The sequence below is a fragment of the Cervus elaphus genome, chromosome 8 (genome assembly GCF_910594005.1).
Source record: "Cervus elaphus chromosome 8, mCerEla1.1, whole genome shotgun sequence".
NCBI lineage: Eukaryota > Metazoa > Chordata > Mammalia > Artiodactyla > Cervidae > Cervus > Cervus elaphus.
Genome location: NC_057822.1, coordinates 45,554,420 through 45,571,766, shown reverse-complemented (window position 1 = coordinate 45,571,766; position 17,347 = coordinate 45,554,420). Strand labels below are relative to the sequence as shown.

Sequence of the window (17,347 nt, the reverse complement as noted above, 5' to 3'; positions counted from 1 at the left end):
ACTTTTTATATAAATTCCCAAGAACCTAGAAATCTTTGTGTACCTACAAAGAAACTCGAGGGTGTGAGAAAAGGGGGAATCTGTTCTTCATTCAGAGCACGTAGAAGGGGATGACAGAAGATGAGCTGATTGGAAGGCATCACCAACTCAATCAACATGAGTTTGAGCAAACTCCAGCCGATGGTGAAGGATGAGAAAACCTGGAGTGCTGCAGTCCATGGGGTCGCAAAGAGAGGACGCGACTGAGCGACTGAACAAGACTTCCCACATATCTCTCTAAGAGGACAGAATTGCTCTAATATCTTAGGGGTTGTGTCTCTTTTAAGGCTTAAAGGACTAGAAAAACCTCACCTGAAAGTTGAGCCTAGCGAAAGGGGAGCATGGTTTACTCCAAACTCTCTACCCCATTACTGGAAGCGACCTTCGGGCAGCCCCTACTGCAGCGCTGGTATCACAACTGTTACCCTTTTTGCCGGGGGTTCTGGGCTCATTCCCTCTCCTCTGCTCCTCTCAGGCCTTTCCCCAGACTTCCGTTCAAACTTCCCGGCCAGGGCAGAACCCACCAATCACAAACCTCCTTCTTCGGACCACGCCCCCTTCACGGCCCGCTCCGGGAACCCGAGTCGTATTTCGCGCACACCCCTCCTTCCCTTACGCACGCTACGCGCGGACGTCGGCCTCTGACGCCGTCGTTGCCCCCGGGGCCGGCTCCCGCCCAGGCCGCTCCCGCGGACCGTTGGCGCCAGGCTGAAGTTCCACCCTCAGGCCCACCCCCGACCCTCCGAACCGCTACGGCGGCGGCGACCCATGTGGGGGTTCAGGCTCCTGCGGTCGCCGCCGCTACTTCTTCTGCTGCCGCAGCTCGGAATCGGAATCGCCGCGTCCAGCTGTCACGCCGGAACCATGAACCTGGGCAGCAACAGCAGCAGCGGCGCGCCCTGCTCCCCCTCGGCCGAGCCGCGCCGGCAGCAGTGCGTGCAGCTGTCCACGGTGCCGGGAGCCGACCCTCAGCGCTGCAACGAGCTGCTCCTGCTGGCGGCGGCGGCGGCGACGGCCGGGGAGGGACCAGGACGGCGGGACCTCTCTGGGGACCCGGCGAAGGAGGAGGTGCAACCGCCGCCCCAGCATCACGTTGTCTATTTCCCCGGGGATGTGCAGGTAACCCGCGGCCTGCCTGAGCACCTGTTCCTTCCTCTTGTGCATATGCGAATTCTCTAGATTCTTCCCTCGTAGCTGGCGGCCGGTTCCTTGCCTCGCCTGAACACACCCACACATGCGCTTCCCTGTCTGTCTCCACGCAATCTAAAACCGCCCCTTCCACGCCCTGACCCCCTCCTCATAGAGCCCTAGAGGATAGGTGTCCTTGGAGGGCCGCGACCTCGGAAGAGCCAGCTGTCAGTCCGGGTTTCGAGGGAGTGGTGTTCAAGACATAGATATGAGACAGTGTATATTTATTCTATAACTTGGTTTCTCAGAGGGGTGTTGGGGGAGCAGGAGACGGAGAAATGCCTTTTAAACTAGTATGTAGTGTTCAAAAAGCGCTGGCAGTTATTAAAAAGCAAACAGAAAAACTCGTATTATGTACTTTCTTAGTAACACTAAGAAAGGGAGAGTGGGTGGCAGAAAAGGGACAGTAATTGCTAAGCCTGTCAATACTTTGATGCTCACCTAAATTCTGTGCTTTTGTTTTTGTGTGTGATTCTGTTTTTATTATGAATTTTGCGGCTTCAGGTTAATATCCACGGATATGTTGTGTCTTAATCTAGATCTTTATCTAGAACTGGTTTGTTTTGATTGGGTAGCCATTATATGTGACTATTTATATGCTCTTCAAGATTTCCAACCTGAACAACTAAGTATGAAGAGCTTCCATTAGTTGAGAGACAAGATGATGAAGACTCCAGGAATAGCAAGTTTAGTGGCAAAGATCCAGAGATTTTAGGTTTGCGGTATCTATTAAATGTTCAAAAGGAAATGCATATGTGTAACTAGCAAGTCTAAAATTGCAGGAATAAGTCTAGGCTAGAACCCAAATGTTGAAGGTTGTCAGAATATAGGTAGTATGTAAAGCCAAGAGACCAAGAGAGAGATCACAAAGGGGGTAAGGTAGTCAGGAAAAGTCTAAGAATTGAGTGCTGCAGAACTCCCCAGAAATTAAGTTTATCGGAAAGATAAAGGAGTGTAACTCATTGGGTATTCACATATTTAATCCTCATTGATATTATACATCATTATTCCCATTTTGCAGTTGAGCTGGCTGCAACACAGATTTAACAACTGGCCAGATATTTCATAGCTAAAATGTGCAGAATCAGGGATTAAATCTCGGCAATCTGGCCTCAGAGCTTTTGATGCATTAGTCTCTATTTCTTCTCTAAGAGACCTGCGTTTTTGGAGGACTTCATACTCTGCATAAATCAACAGTATATCACTGTCCAAAAAGCTAATGGAATCTCGGCTATGTAAAGAAATGGATGAGGTCAAGATGAAAGGAGGTATTAGTCTAACTATATTTAGCACTTTATAGACTTCATCTGAAGATATGTGCTATATTCTGATTGGCACTCTTAGTGGGCAATGCAGTGAAGGTTAGTTACCATTATTATCATCATCATCATTATTATTATAGATGCATGCTGCAGCTGGCCCACAAAACTCTGGAAGTCACTGTCAGCAGTGCCATGCTGATTTCCCAAACTGAGCAAAAGGGCATCAACTGAGTAAATTAAGTTCCTTCTCTTAAACTGAAATACTAGGTTTTTTTTTTTCATAGTTTTGATTAGCAGCCAACTTGACCAGTCAATTATTTGGAGGGCAAGAGAAAAAACTATATATACCTTCATCTTCATCTGACTCCAGGAATAAAGTTTGTTAGCATGTTGTTTCAAAGTATTAATTTCAAAAATAATAAACTAATTGCTTCACGGTTTAAGAAACACATCCAGCCTTATTTTAGCTTTACCTGTGTATACTAGCACTACCCAAGAGAACTTTCTGTGATGGTGGGAATGTTCCATGGGAATGCTCTGTATTTGCAACATGACAGCATACAAAAACCTTAGGGGCTACTGAGGACTTGAAATGCAGCTAGTACAATTCAAAAATTGGACTTTTTAATTCTAATTTTAATTAAATAGCCACATATAGTTATCCTTTTGTCTACTCAATACATGAGCATATAACGTGTCTTTACCTTCTAAATGTATCTAGAAGTGACAAGAATAATTATTTAGAAATCTTAAGTCAAATCATACCACACCTCTGCTGAAAACTCTCCACAGTTTCCCATGGCACTAGGGGTAAAAGCCAGAGTCCTCTTGATGGCCTGCAAGGTACTTCACTGTATTTACCTTTCCCACCCTGTAGCTTCTTTTTTTTTTAGGCGCCTCACTTAGGCATGCAGGCTCTAAGTTCCTTGACCAGAGCTCCAACCTGTGGGACCCCTGCAGTGGAAACGCTGAGTCCTAACCACTGAACTGCCAGGGGATTCCCATCCTGTGGCTTTTTTGACTGTCTCCCCAGAAGGCTCAGCCACACTGACCTTATTGCTCACGTTAGGCACACTTGACCCCAAATGCCTTGCCCATACTGCCTGGAGCACTCTTTCTGCAGATGTCTATAAGGATTCGTTACTTCCCCTTTCAGTTGCTCAAAAGCTGCCTTCACAGTGAGGCCTTTTCTGACCATCCTATTTAATAATCATACATGTGCACAGCATCTCTGTCAACTTGCTCTTTTGTTTTATCCATTTCATTTTTTAGTTATTCATCTTGTTTTTCGCTTGTCTTCCACTAGTGTGATGAAAGCTTCATGTATGTTTTCTTCACTGTTACGTCTGTGATGCTTAGAGAGTGTCATGAAGTAGGTGTTCAGTAGATAGCTTCCTGAATGAATAAATGTATAGAAGTTCCTTTGAGCAATGCCTTAAGTGCTACTTGGTTATTATTATCTGAAGTGCTTTTAGGCTCAGATTTCCTTATCTGTGCACTTGATTCTTTTAAGTCTAATGTTTATCCTTATGAAATTTACCCTGTTCATACAGCTCATCTTTTTAGTGTATGGATCCTTTCAGAACTCTTATTTCCATTTATATCATATATAGATTAAGTAAGCATTCTTTCTATGTCTTTATTTTTAATTTGGATAAATATTGAACAGAATAGGGCCAAAGAGAACTTTGTAGGATACCTTTAGAAGTTTTGCCTTATCTTAACACAAGATTCATTATTTGGTGTTAATTGGATCTGGTTGACAGTGTAATTTTAAATCCTAAATACTATTACCTTTTTGATGTTCTTCTTGCAGTCATCTTTTATTGTATGTCCTTTTTTATGCCATACTGGTCCTTTTATCATTTGAATTACAGGAAAGTTGAGGCCATAGTAATTAACTTTTCTTTAGGTACCTCTTGATGTGTTTCTTATCAGTAATGATTTTGGAGGGGGATCAGAATTTTTTTAAGTAGGTATTTTCCAATTTTCTTGGGTTTCTTGCTCTTTAAATCCTCAGAATATAATTGTACCTACCTCTTTTTTTAAGTTTACAATTTGATGAATTTTGACAAGTACAATTATGTAACCATTAAAACAAACATGTAACCCAACATCCTCGTTACCCCTAAGGAGACCACTGTGCGCTGCTTCAGTCGGTTTTCTCAGCCACGGGCGATGACCAATCTGCTTTCTTCGACTATAGTTTTGCCTCTCTAGATTTTCATTAGTTAGGAATCATGTCTTATGTAGTCTTGTCTTTCTGGCTTCTTTCACTTAGTCTAATGCTTTTGAAATTCATTCTTCTGTTGTATCTATCAGGAGATTAGTTCTTTTTAATGCCAAGTAGTTTTCTGTGTATGGGCATACGATATGGTAACCCATTCGGTAGGTCACAAACATTTGGGTCATTTCCAATTTTAGCTTTTAAAAACTTTTGCTTTCCTAAAGAGTAGGATATATAGAAGAGCATGTCCTAAGTGTGTGTCCGGGTGGGCAGCAAGACTCACTTCTCCTGGTGACACTGTCACCACACTCAGAACATTTCTAACAACAGACCCCCCACACCAAACAATTCTCTACAACACCAGCTAGGTATCCTAGAATTCAGTTCAATTCTGGAGTTATCCAGTCTCCACTATCTACCTGCAATTAATGTCAGATTCCACACCTTAAGGCCTCAGTCCCACAGGTCTGTTCCCCTCCCCACTTGATATGCCAGTCACAAGTCCCAGGTTGTCACCTGAACTCATGACTGACCAGCTATAGATTGGGGTTTAAACAGTCCCCTCCTTGGGTTCAGTTAGTTGCTAGAATGGCTCATAGAACTGTTTACACAGTGTTTACCCATTTATTCTGGAAGGATATGAAAAAGGATACAGGTGAACATTCAGGTGGAAGAGCTACATTAGGGAAAGGTGTGTGAGAAGAGGTGCAGAGCTTCCATGCTGTCTCTGAGGGCACTGCTCTCCTAGCACCTTCATGTGCCACCAGCCTGGAAGCTTCCCGAACCTGTACTATGGAGATTTTTATGGAGGCTTCACTGCATATGTATGACCAGTCATTAACTTTATTTCCAGCCCCTCTTTGGAGAATGGGAAGTAGAGTTGAAAGTTTCAAACTTCTAATCATGTCTTGGTCTTTCTAGTGACCATCCTCTGTCACCCATGAAATTTCAACGGTTTTAGGATCTCTGTGCCAGGAACCATGGGCAGACACACATACACATGCATCCTGCTATTTCTCATCTGATTGATGAGAAACCCTGGGGTTTCATGTGCTTGTCAAGCAGCCTTCTCAGGCTGGTTCCTGTTAATGGTCCTTCTAGCTTGCTTAAACACGGGATGTCTACATTATGCTCCGCGAAGATAACCCCTAGACCCATTTTTTTTATGCAAGTACAGCTTGTAGCTTATATAGCTTTCCTCACCCTGGTATAAGAGTAGTCCACCTAGATTAAGTCTTTATCATGGAGATACATGTCAAGTTTTCCTGGAAATCCTTGGTACCAGTACTTCAGTAGCCGTATGGGGTGGGCCTTTACATCTTTGCAGGTCAGCCAGCATCATTCTTTGGAGTAAGCACCCGGTAGTCTCTCCAGGAGATTCTCTTGCCACCTGCCTCACTGGGGATGAAGAGAATCGAGCTGCCTACCCTTTAACCCTTTAAAGGAGAGTAAGTGCATTCCATTCCCAACTGGGATGAAAGCTCTCTCTGGGAAGAATCTTCCTGCATTCTTCCACCTCTTCTGTAGATTGGCCTTGGGTAGTAGCCTGGGTTGCAGAACTGGTTTTGACAACCTGTTAGCAAGTCCTTAGGTGCTGTCTGGTCTCTCTTTTTAGAAACGCTTGTCCATTGTTCTTGGATCTGGGCTTCTTAGATACAAGAATAACAATTTTACTTTTACATTTTAGTACACACAGTTACTAAGTATGAGCATTTTCCTCCTCTGATCATGTAATGTGGTGCTAATCAAAGAAAATACAAAGTTTTTAGGTTTACCGTCTCCCTGATGCTGGGAGGGATTGGGAGCAGGAGGAGAGGATGAGATGGCTGGATGGCATCACCGACTTGATGGACATGACTTTGAGTGGACTCTGGAGTTGGTGATGGACAGGGAGGCCTGGCGTGCTGCGATTCATGGCGTTGCAAAGAGTCGGACACGACTGAGTGACTGAACTGAACTGATGTGGTAGAGACTAAACAAAGTCATAGGATCTTGTTCATTTTAGCTCATTTACTGATCTACTGAACTGAACTGATGTGGTAGAGACTAAACAAAGTCATAGAATCTTGTTCATTTTAACTTATTTACTAAATAACTGTATGTAATAAAAACAGCTGTATGGTTGGTAGGACTTCATTTTCCTTAGATGTAAAAAAGAGTTTAGGTATTTGTGCTTTCTTTTGTATTTGACATTTATATCTATTTAGGAATCCATAGAATAATTCAGTTTTGGCTCTGTTCTTCCCAACTAATATTTGGGTATCTTTATGAAGACTTGACTAATATTCCTCCTATGTCAGACATAGTAGGAATTCCACTTCATAATTTTGGAATTTCTAACTAATACTGCAAAACTGAACTCAGGTATTTATGGCGCTTTCCCTAATTTACCAGAACATGGCTAGTCTCCGTTCCTCTGTGTCCTCTCACAGATACCCCTGCTCTACAGCAATAGTCATATTACCTTGTCATTGTTTGTCTCTCCCACTGGACTTTGTCCTTGAGGGGCTATGCCTTACTCATCTGCATTCCCAGAACTGTGCTTCGTGCCCGCCAAATGTCTGTTGATGACTATATGAAGAAATGGAAATCAAAGTTTAATAGGCAAAGTTTTAGTTCTGATGATACCGATGTGTGTGCATGCATGCCCACCTACACTCCTCCCCTAGGGATATTTCCTTTGATCTCCATCCCTCTTTTCTTTACATTGGTGCCTGAATTGCAAATTCTTTAATTCTTTGAAAGATAGGGTTCTGTATAGAAAAAGAGTGTAGATTTTTTTATAGGTAGGGACAAGAGAAAGGGCCCAAATTTGCTTTCTCACTGAAATAAAATAAGAAGTATTTATCCAAAAAATAGGATTTAGATGAGCCCTTTCAGATCTAAGCTCCTATGATAATTTTATATCTCACAAATCTGGATGTGCAGAAGGCAGTAGCAGAATCCATAAAAAATGAAATGATAGCCTTCTGGGAATAGATTTTTTTTAACATATATGACAAGCTTAATATTAATGAGATGCAAACTGTTAAGAAGAACTTGAGCATCCTGTTGGGAAAGTTATTAAAGAATATGAACAGAGAATTAACAAAAAAAATGAAAATTGCCAGCAAGCGTAGAAAAATATTCAACCTAATTAGGAATGAAAATATGCAAATTAAATCAAAAGTAAGACATCATTTTATCTTAGTAGCAGAGTTTTTTTAAAAAAATAAATGCTAATAGCCAGTGTAGGTAAGGATATGAGAAAATAAGCTCTTGTATACTAATAGGGGAGTATAAATTCATATTAATCTTTTTGACAAGAAGTCTAAAAATTATACAAATCTATACTTATTGATGAGAAATTGTGCCTATAACATTTTAAAGTGAAAACTATGTGTATAATCTTGTTGAGGGAAGAAATAAACCCATATGCATTCTTATATGTGTGTATGTATACTAAAGAACACTGGAATTCTAGACACCAACATTTTAATAGTGATTGTTTCTAATGATGGTTTTATGTATTGGTGGTATTTCTGTCTTCCTTATACTTTGATATATAGACTAAATTTTTGTAGTATTACTTTTATTAGTCTTAATTTATTAATAGAAAAATGTGCATATTGCTAAAAATTCAGTTTATTCAAGATTATACATTGAAAAGTAAGTCTCCTTTTCATCCCTTTGAATGGCTGAAGGCAGTTTCTGATCTTCCATTCCTGTGGTTAACCATTGTTGGGGAATTCCCTGGTGGTCCAGTGGTTAGGACTATATGCTTTCACAGCCAGGGGCCTTTGTTCTATATCTGGTCATGGAACTAAGTTCCCACAAGACTTCCCAGGAGGCGCTAGTGGTAAAGAACCTGCCTGCCAATGCAGGAGATATGAGAGACATGGATTTGATCCCTCGGTTGGAAAGATCCCCTGGAGAAGGAAATGGCAGGCCACTCCAGTAATTCCTGCCTGGAGAATCCCGTGGACAGAGGAGCCTGGCAGACTACAGTCCGTGGGGTCACACAGAGCCGTACATGACTGAAGTGACCTAGCACACAGGCAGGGCTGCCCGTTACTGATTTATATGTCCTTCCAGAGACAGTCTATGCTGATGCAAACTTTTCTTCTTTAAACACAAATGATAGCTTATCAATACAGGGGATTTTTAGCCCTTATATTACAACACATATGAGTACTCATAGAGCTGCCTCATTCTTCTGGAGCAGGAATAAATGTCCTTATACAGATTTATTTATGCGTATGTGCAAGTATAGCCCTGAGATAAATTCCTAGAAGTAGAATAACTAGGTCAAAAGAAAAGTGCATTTAAAAATGTTTGGTGTATGATTGATTGTTAGAAATAAGGAAAAGTTACAGTTCTGTTTCTCTTTTTAACACCCTATATCCAGTCCATTAGCAAATACTGTTGCTGACTTGAAAAAATGCACAACATGAGTTGTGAGTTAAGTTTTATTAGGGTAAAAATGAGGACTACAATCCAGGAAACAGCATTTCAGATAGCTCTGAGACACTGCTCCAAAGAGGTAGAGGGAAGGTCAGTCACATATTTTCTGCAGAAGGTTTCTGCTAGTCACTAGGCTCAGTCATCACCATGAAGGATTTAGTGCTTTTGTAGATATGAGGAGATGCAAGAATTCGGCTCATAAAATCAGCTCCTAAAAATACCTAACTATCTGAAGACCCATTCTGCCAGTTTTTCCCAAAGCACAGTGTCTCATTTCCGCTCTCCACCCTGAACTCTTTCCAGGGGGTGTTAAAAGTCAGCAGCTGCAGTGGCACCTGAGTTAATCCTTATAGAGGTAGATGGCAAGGGCCAATTTGTAGTTGACACTGTTGATTCTGCCTTCAATATATATTCAGAATCTGACTGATTCTTACCACCTTTTACTTCTACTGCCACTCTGGTTCAAGCCACATTCTCTAATTGGGGTTAATACTTCAGTAGCCACCCACTGCTCTCCCTGCTTCAAACTGTTGCTCCTTTGCACACAGGAGTCAGAGTATTCCTTGCAAGGCAGATTATATCAGCCATTTACCTCACACCCTATCAGAGCAAAGACTTCAGGGTATCTTACAAGGCATGATTAGCACCTCCCCTCTTCCCCAACTCAGATGGTAAAAGCGTCTGCCTACAATGCGGGAGACCGGGGTTTGATCCCTGGGTCTGGAAGATCCCCTGGAGAAGGAAATGGCAACCCACTCCAGTCCTTTTGCCTGGAAAATCCCGTGGACCGATGAGCCTGGTAGGCTACAGTCCATGGGGTCGCAGAGAGTTGGACACGACTGAGTGACTTCACTTCTTCTTCCCCAGCAGGGGCTCTCCTGATAGTTTAGTTGGTAAAGAATCCACCTGCAATGCAGGAGACCGCAGTTCGATTCCTGGGTCAGGAAGATCCGCTGGAGAAGGGATAGGCTAGCCACCCCAGTATTTTGGGGCTTCCCTGTGGCTTATCTGGTAAAGAATCCACCTGCAATGCAGGAGACCTGGGTTCCATCCCTCGGTTGGGAAGATCCCCTGGAGAAGGGAAAGGCTGCCCACTCCAGTATTCTGGCCTGGAGAATCCCATGGTCTGTATAGTCCATTGGGTCACAAAGAGTCAGACATGACTGAGCGACTTTCTCTTCTTCCCCAACAATCTCTGTGACCCACGTGATCACTTTTGCGCCTTCTTCACTTCACTGGCGGCACACTGGTCTCACTGATGTATCTTGGTTATGTCAACCATGGTTCTATTTCAGGTCATTAGGTCCTTTTGCAGTTCCTTATGCCTGAAATAATCATGACTCACTCCCTCAGCTCCTTCAGGTCCTTCTCAACTGTTGCCTTAGTGGACACTACCCTGTGTTTTAAATAATAATCTTTCACCCTCTCCAAAACTTTGCAGTCCTTTTCCTCTACTTTGTTACATTCCATTGCACTTACCACCATAAAATATCTTGTGCTGTCTTGCTAGTAGCTGTTGTCCATTTGAAATTTAGTCTAATCAAAGAAATATATGTTAAATTGCATTTAACTTTAAATTTAAATCTAAAAACTATTGCTGAGTTCAGTTCCTAGAAAACTTTTTTAAGTGTATTTGAGCAACTTGGGTATGTGAATCTACTTTTGCAACTGTAAATCTTATGAAATCTAAATTCAGATCAAGTATTTCCGATGAAAATTTAGCACCCAAATTGAGATGTGTTATAAGTGTAAAATATACACTAGATTTCAGAAACTTAGAAAGAAAAAGAAATGTAGTAATTTCAGTACTTTTTATGTTGGTTACATGTGGAAATAACATGTTATGTTACATGTGGATGTATGGGGCTCAATAAAATATGTTATTTAAAAATAATTTGGGATTTTCCTAGCAGTCCAGACGTTAAGACTCCATGCTTCCACTGCAGGGGGTATGGATTTGATCCCTGGTTGGGAACTAAGATCCCGCATGCTGGAGGGCACAGCCTGCCCCCAGAAGAAAAAAATTCATCTGTTAACTTTTTACTTTTTAATGTAGCTACTGGGAGATTTTACCTGTGGCGCACTGTATTTCTGCTGGAGGGTGCTGCGCTGTTGATTTACAGAGTTGTTTATTAAGTATCTCTGTACTAGAATGTGTACTTTTTGTGGGCAGGGGTTTTATCTCTTCTGATCCATGACTGTCCAGGAGGTATCCAGTACATTTTATAGAATAAATGAATTTGAATGAATTTCCCATTTTTAAGGATATTATGAATAAAAGTTAAAAGGAAAACCAAATTTACATGCATGTCCTAGAATGTAAACAAAAAGTTATGAAGAGTATTTATAAATAAATAGGATGCAAATTTAAAAAGGCAAAAGATATGAACAGGCACAAGTAGAAATCCAGACAACTAATAAATATATGAACAAAATTTCAACTTCATTTAAATTTTTAATAAATTCAAATTAGAATAAGGTATCCTGTGCCAGTGAAATTTAACAAAGATAAAAGAAAAACTATACATACTTCTCTGGAAGACAGTATTGTAGTTTATATAATCAATCTTAAACTATGAATATTCTTGAACCTAGTTTTTCCACATCTAGGAATTTATTTTTAAGGATGTAATCACAGATGTATACAAAGATTTTTCTGTAATGTTCATTGCAGCTCTGTAATACTAAAATCTTACAACCAGAAAGTAATAAATAGATTTATAGTTTTCATTTCGAGTACATTAACCATAGGTCATTATAACATACCAACTTCCTCCACAATAAAAGTGGGAAACTAATTTTGTGGAAATAATTTTATATAAATGTGTATTTAGTGTTTGTTTTGTCTTTTTTACCTTTCAGAATTACCATGAAATTATGACTCGTCATCCTGAGAATTATCAGTGGGAAAACTGGAGTCTAGAAAATGTTGCCACCATCTTAGCCCACCGGTTCCCCAATAGTTATATTTGGGTGATAAAGTGTTCCCGAATGCATTTGCACAAATTCAGCTGCTATGACAATTTTGTGAAAAGCAATATGTTTGGTGCTCCAGAACACAGTACTGACTTTGGAGCTTTTAAGCACCTTTATACGTTATTAGTTAATGCTTTTAACTTAAGTCAGAAGAGTTTGCTATCAAAGAAGAATGTGAAAGATTTGAATAAGGACTCCAAAGCGTCTAATTGTCGATCCACCTCTTCTCATACTACTAATGGTTGCCAGGGAGAAAAAGACAGGACCTGTGAAAAATTTGATGAGTCTGCTATGAGTTTTTATCCACCATCATTAAATGGCGCTTCTTTTACTTTGATTGGATTCAGTAAAGGTTGTGTTGTTTTGAATCAGTTGCTTTTTGAATTGAAAGAAGCCAAGAAAGACAAGAACATCGATGCTTTTATCAAAAACATAAAAACAATGTACTGGTTGGATGGTGGTCATTCTGGAGGAAGCAACACTTGGATTACTTATCCAGAAGTCTTGAAAGAATTTGCACAAACAGGAATAATTGTTCACACCCATGTAACACCTTACCAAGTACATGATCCAATGAGATCTTGGATTGGAAAGGAGCACAAGAAATTTGTTCAGATACTTGGAGATTTTGGTATGCAGGTGACTAGCCAAATTCATTTTGCAAACGATGCTCCTTCCATAGAGAATCACTTCAGGGTTCATGAAGTATTTTAGACTATAATACTATTAATGTAGAAGAGCAGAGCACTTTCAGAAAGTGTTATGATTCAGATAATGAGGATGTAAATTCATAGATGCAGTGTCAGTTTTTTTTCCTGGGCATGGGGGGAAGGAAGCACACATTCCTAAAATATGGGTGTAATGTGCAATACTGTTCCTTGTTTGTGAATGTGAATAGTTTTTAATTGGGACTGGGTTAGAATTAGTTCATTTGAAATTTAAAAGGTGGTTTGTGATAATCCTACAAGGAGATATAAGACCCTTAAAAATGAAAAGTTACAATACAGTCCTTATAAAAGGCAGTTAAGATTGTTATTGTTGGAAATAGTTTATTTTCTGAGTAATGTTTGAAACTAATTTTGGTGATACTTTAACAGTAAATATCTATTTCGGACTCAAAACTTTTGAGTGGGAATACTGTCTCTTCAAACAAAGTGAAGGCACACTGATGTTTTCCATCATTTTGCAATAACTATACCCTGCCTCTTATGTTTATAAACTCATGAAGTTATTCTTCAATGTGCCAGCAAGTGTTTTTTCTTAACAGTCAAAATGTATTTGTTTCCACATATCCAAGAATGTGCAGTAGTACAGAGTTGGTTTTAAAAATATTACACTTAAGCACTGTGGCTTAATTTTTAATTGACAACTTTTGGATAAGACATTTTGGAGTTTCTTAAATTTTGGCAAGAAAACAGTTCTTTTGAAAATTGTTTCAGATTGAACATAATTGTGGATATTGGGTAAAAATACAGTACAGATTTAAAATCATTTCATCCTATCAGTGTTCTGAAAGAGATCAACTTAGGTAAAATATAATCCTCTACTTGGTACAGCTCTATTAAAAAGGAGACAGATTCTATAGATCGAAGTCACTGTTTCTCCTGAAGCATGATTTTGTCTGCCAAAAGAAAGCAGTTCTCCTTGGCCAAAATGCAAAATTATATTGCTATAAGAAAAGTTAAAAGGGAAAGTTTGAAGATACAAATGATTTAATTTTGGCTCAAAAACTGAATTTGCTTAACACTGCTACATAAATTGGGTGAGGTTTCCTTCTGCCCATTTTTCTTGACCTAGATAAATACATTTTGACAAACCAAGATCTAATAAATGTCAACCAACACCGAAACATAGCTGTGTGTTACAATGAAAGGTTAATGGTCTTTTAAAAATTGTTTATTAATACTTAGCTTCTGTGGGTCGTGAAATAATTAAGCAGGGAAGTAACATGCTGCTTTCAGATTGAAAAAACAGACTGAAGCTTAGTATCTTAATAACCCAGAGGGTCTAAATATATAAAACCATAATTAAAATGTTAATTTCTTGGTTTCTTCCCAGAATTATATTTTAATGACTTTTGTAAGTACATTCCAAATATTTAGAGACTTATAAGAAAGGATTTTTACTTAACAGATACTTAAAAGTAATATCCCCTAATTCTATGAATTGCAGAATAGTATGGTTTTCTAAAAGGATTAAGTACAATAGTTTTATGTCGCTTTGGTTTCTTTTAAATACCTGCTTTGAGACCAAAAATTCCCAGCAAGGAAACAAGTCGGTCTGATTCTAGCATTTTATTTATTACCTTGTCTTAAAACACCATTATTGATTGGCTCATTTCAATGTTTTAATAATCCTTGGTTAAATTTATGTGTATCTAATGTAAATAGCTAAGTTACTAAGTATTTTAATGCAGGAGGAAGGAAAGGCGTTTATTTTTACAGAATTAACTAAAATGGAAAAGTATGACTTTTAGCAGAAGGATTCATTTAAAAATCTGAGGTATTTAAAGATCTGGTCCTTGTAGCTATCCCATCTTACCTATAATTATTATATGTTGAATGCACATTAAGAATTACTCTCTGGGACACCTGGAATTGCCATTGCATCAAAATGAGACAGTGTTGAAAAGTAGAATTATTTTCTTGAATGAAAATATATTCAAGTTGATCCATATTCAAATATTTTAATACTTAAAAATTTGTTCTTTTTCCAGATTTGTTTAAAATTGTTACAAATGTTAGTGTTTCCTTTTGGACTGTGCTTTTGTGTTTGTGTCATGAGTCAATTGAGAAAAGTAGGCAAATAATGTTAAAGTTGTTACCGCCACAGCATGAATGTACAACTGTATTAAATTTAATCCACAGAAGTCTATTTGGATGTGTGCTGTATGTTAACTAGATTTGTTTAAAACTTTAGATTGTTATTTAGAAAGAAGCTATTTCTCTCCGCTTTGCCAGTTTGGATTTGTTAATGTTTTCATTAATGTCCCTAATTTTTCATACAAGCAACTTTGAAACCTTTCCTATATAAATATATCTTTCCTTTATATTGCTCTACAAAAATTAGCATTATTTCCTTATGCTGGATTTCCTAGAGAACAAAATCTCTCAAAAATAAGTACTTCCTTTTCTGAGCTAATCACCCCAGGTATCTGTTATTTCTGTAGCTGTCATCGAGGGACCTCGTTAAAATGTGGTGTGATCTGTTTTTCATTTCATTCGTGCAATATCTAAGCCCCATCGAGGGTAAAGAAGGTTTAGGCACAGGATACAGTGTAGACAAAACAGTCCCAGCATGTGAGTATGGAAATGTGTAATAGGCTAAGATTGAAGAGTAATGTATGAAACAAAAGATACTATTCTTAAAAGAGCTATTATTCTGTTACACTTCATTTAAGGACTTTTAAGAGAAACCTGCTTTAGAGGGTAAGACCTCTGTGAATCCAAGTTGCTCTTTATAAAAGAATAAAGGCCAAGGATCTCTTAGTGGTAGAGATAGCCAGTCACTTAGGATGGCCATTAGTATTCCATTTAATGGAACTTGAAAAAAAAGAATATAACTTCAGTGTATGGAAGACACCCAAATAGCCATGGCCTGTATGTGTGTAAAAAGACTGTTAGGTAACCGCGGCAGAGACGCGTGAGTGCCCACCTGTCTTAGTTCCTCCTGATGATCTCTTTTTCAGCACAGGGGGCAGGACTCAGAACAGCACAGTTCCAGTCCCAGCTAGATGTGCCTCGCTGCTGCTTACATTTTGGGGGGTGGTCAGCTTATAAACAGATTCAACCTTGATGTCTGTTGGTGAATTTAGATGGGTGAGGAAAGCCTCATTACTAAGGTTCTTTTCAAATGTTCACATAGCTGCTGTTCAGAAGGAAGGAAAGACAGGGGAAAAGCCATGTTGACCTATAGTTCCCCTTGTTTGATATTTCATCAGTGACAAGTTTGAAGTTACTGAATAATCAGAATTCAAATGTAATTATGTGCCAAGACAAATACTATTGTTTGTGACAAGATAATTACAGTCTTCATCTGAGGTATTTTTAAATTTTATTTTGAAATAGTAATACACACCAGGGCAAAAAAAATTTTTTAGATAATAACTGCAAATTCCAGTCTGCCCATCTACTTGTATAACCTCAGAGGTGATCACTGGTTTCCTGTGTATCCTTGCAGACTTGGGGCTTCCCACGTGGCTCGGCGGTAAAGAACCTGCCTGCTATGCAGGAGACAGAAGACACAGGTTCCATCCCCCAGAGGAGGAAATAGCAACCCCACTCCAGTATTCTTGCCTGGGAAGTCCCACGGACAGAGGAGCCTGGCTGGTTACAGTCCATGGGGTTGAAAAAGGGTTGGACTTGACTTAGCAACTACACACACACACACACACAATGTTTACATACAGCACACATTGCTTTTATACAAATGGTATCATACTGTACTTGTCGTTTCAAACTTTTTTTCCCATTTAATTACCTTGGGAAAATACCTTGCCAGTACATACATATACCTGTGTCATTCTTGACTGCATAGTATTTCACTTAGTCTTTCTTTGTATTCCTTGCCTATGTAGCAAGCAAGCAATGCAGTGAGTTTTGCTGGCAGAGGAAAAAAATTCCTATATGCCCCTTGAATTGTAACCAAAGAATAACTGTATAATGTATTCCTAAGTATTTGAGATGAGCTGCACCTAAGGGAGAAAGAATGGAGAATTACTAATCTGGTCACCACAACCATAATTTCAATTTGTCACCCAGCTGCGTGAGCCAGAAAATGATATAAGCAATCTGGATCGACTGGACGATTTCTAAGATCCCTTTCAGCAACAAAACTCTGAGATTTGGAATTCCTGAGAAGTTGTAACATACTGTGTAATAGTTTACATATTAAAAAACATCTCCTTTGGTCTCAACCAGGTAGGCAAAAAAGATTAAAATACTTTGCATTTAAATAAAAGACATTAAAAATTATGACCAGGAAAATAACTTTAAAGCATCCTAAAGGATTCATCTCTAGATATTACAATTTAATGTTGCAATAGGAACCACTTCAAATCTCTCAGCAAAGGAATATAATTAAATGGGAGCCAGCACCAGCCATCAACTATGTGCCTGCCCTTGAGCTATCCCCTTTATTTTTGTAGTAACCCTATAAAGTTCAAGTTTTACTTTAAAGATGAGGAAAGCTTCTTAAAGAATTATATAATTTG

The 17,347-nt window shown here is 39.3% G+C and overlaps 1 protein-coding gene across 1 annotated transcript; it reads left to right on the top strand.

The window, feature by feature from the left end:
* The first annotated feature begins 675 nt into the window (after positions 1-675).
* Positions 676-15,087, top strand: C8H2orf69 (chromosome 8 C2orf69 homolog). Its single transcript, XM_043910459.1, has 2 exons — positions 676-1,158; positions 12,022-15,087. The coding sequence occupies exons 1-2, from the start codon at positions 808-810 to the stop codon at positions 12,847-12,849; spliced, it is 1,179 nt and encodes a 392-aa protein (XP_043766394.1). The 5' UTR covers positions 676-807; the 3' UTR covers positions 12,850-15,087.
* The last annotated feature ends 2,260 nt before the right edge of the window (positions 15,088-17,347 follow it).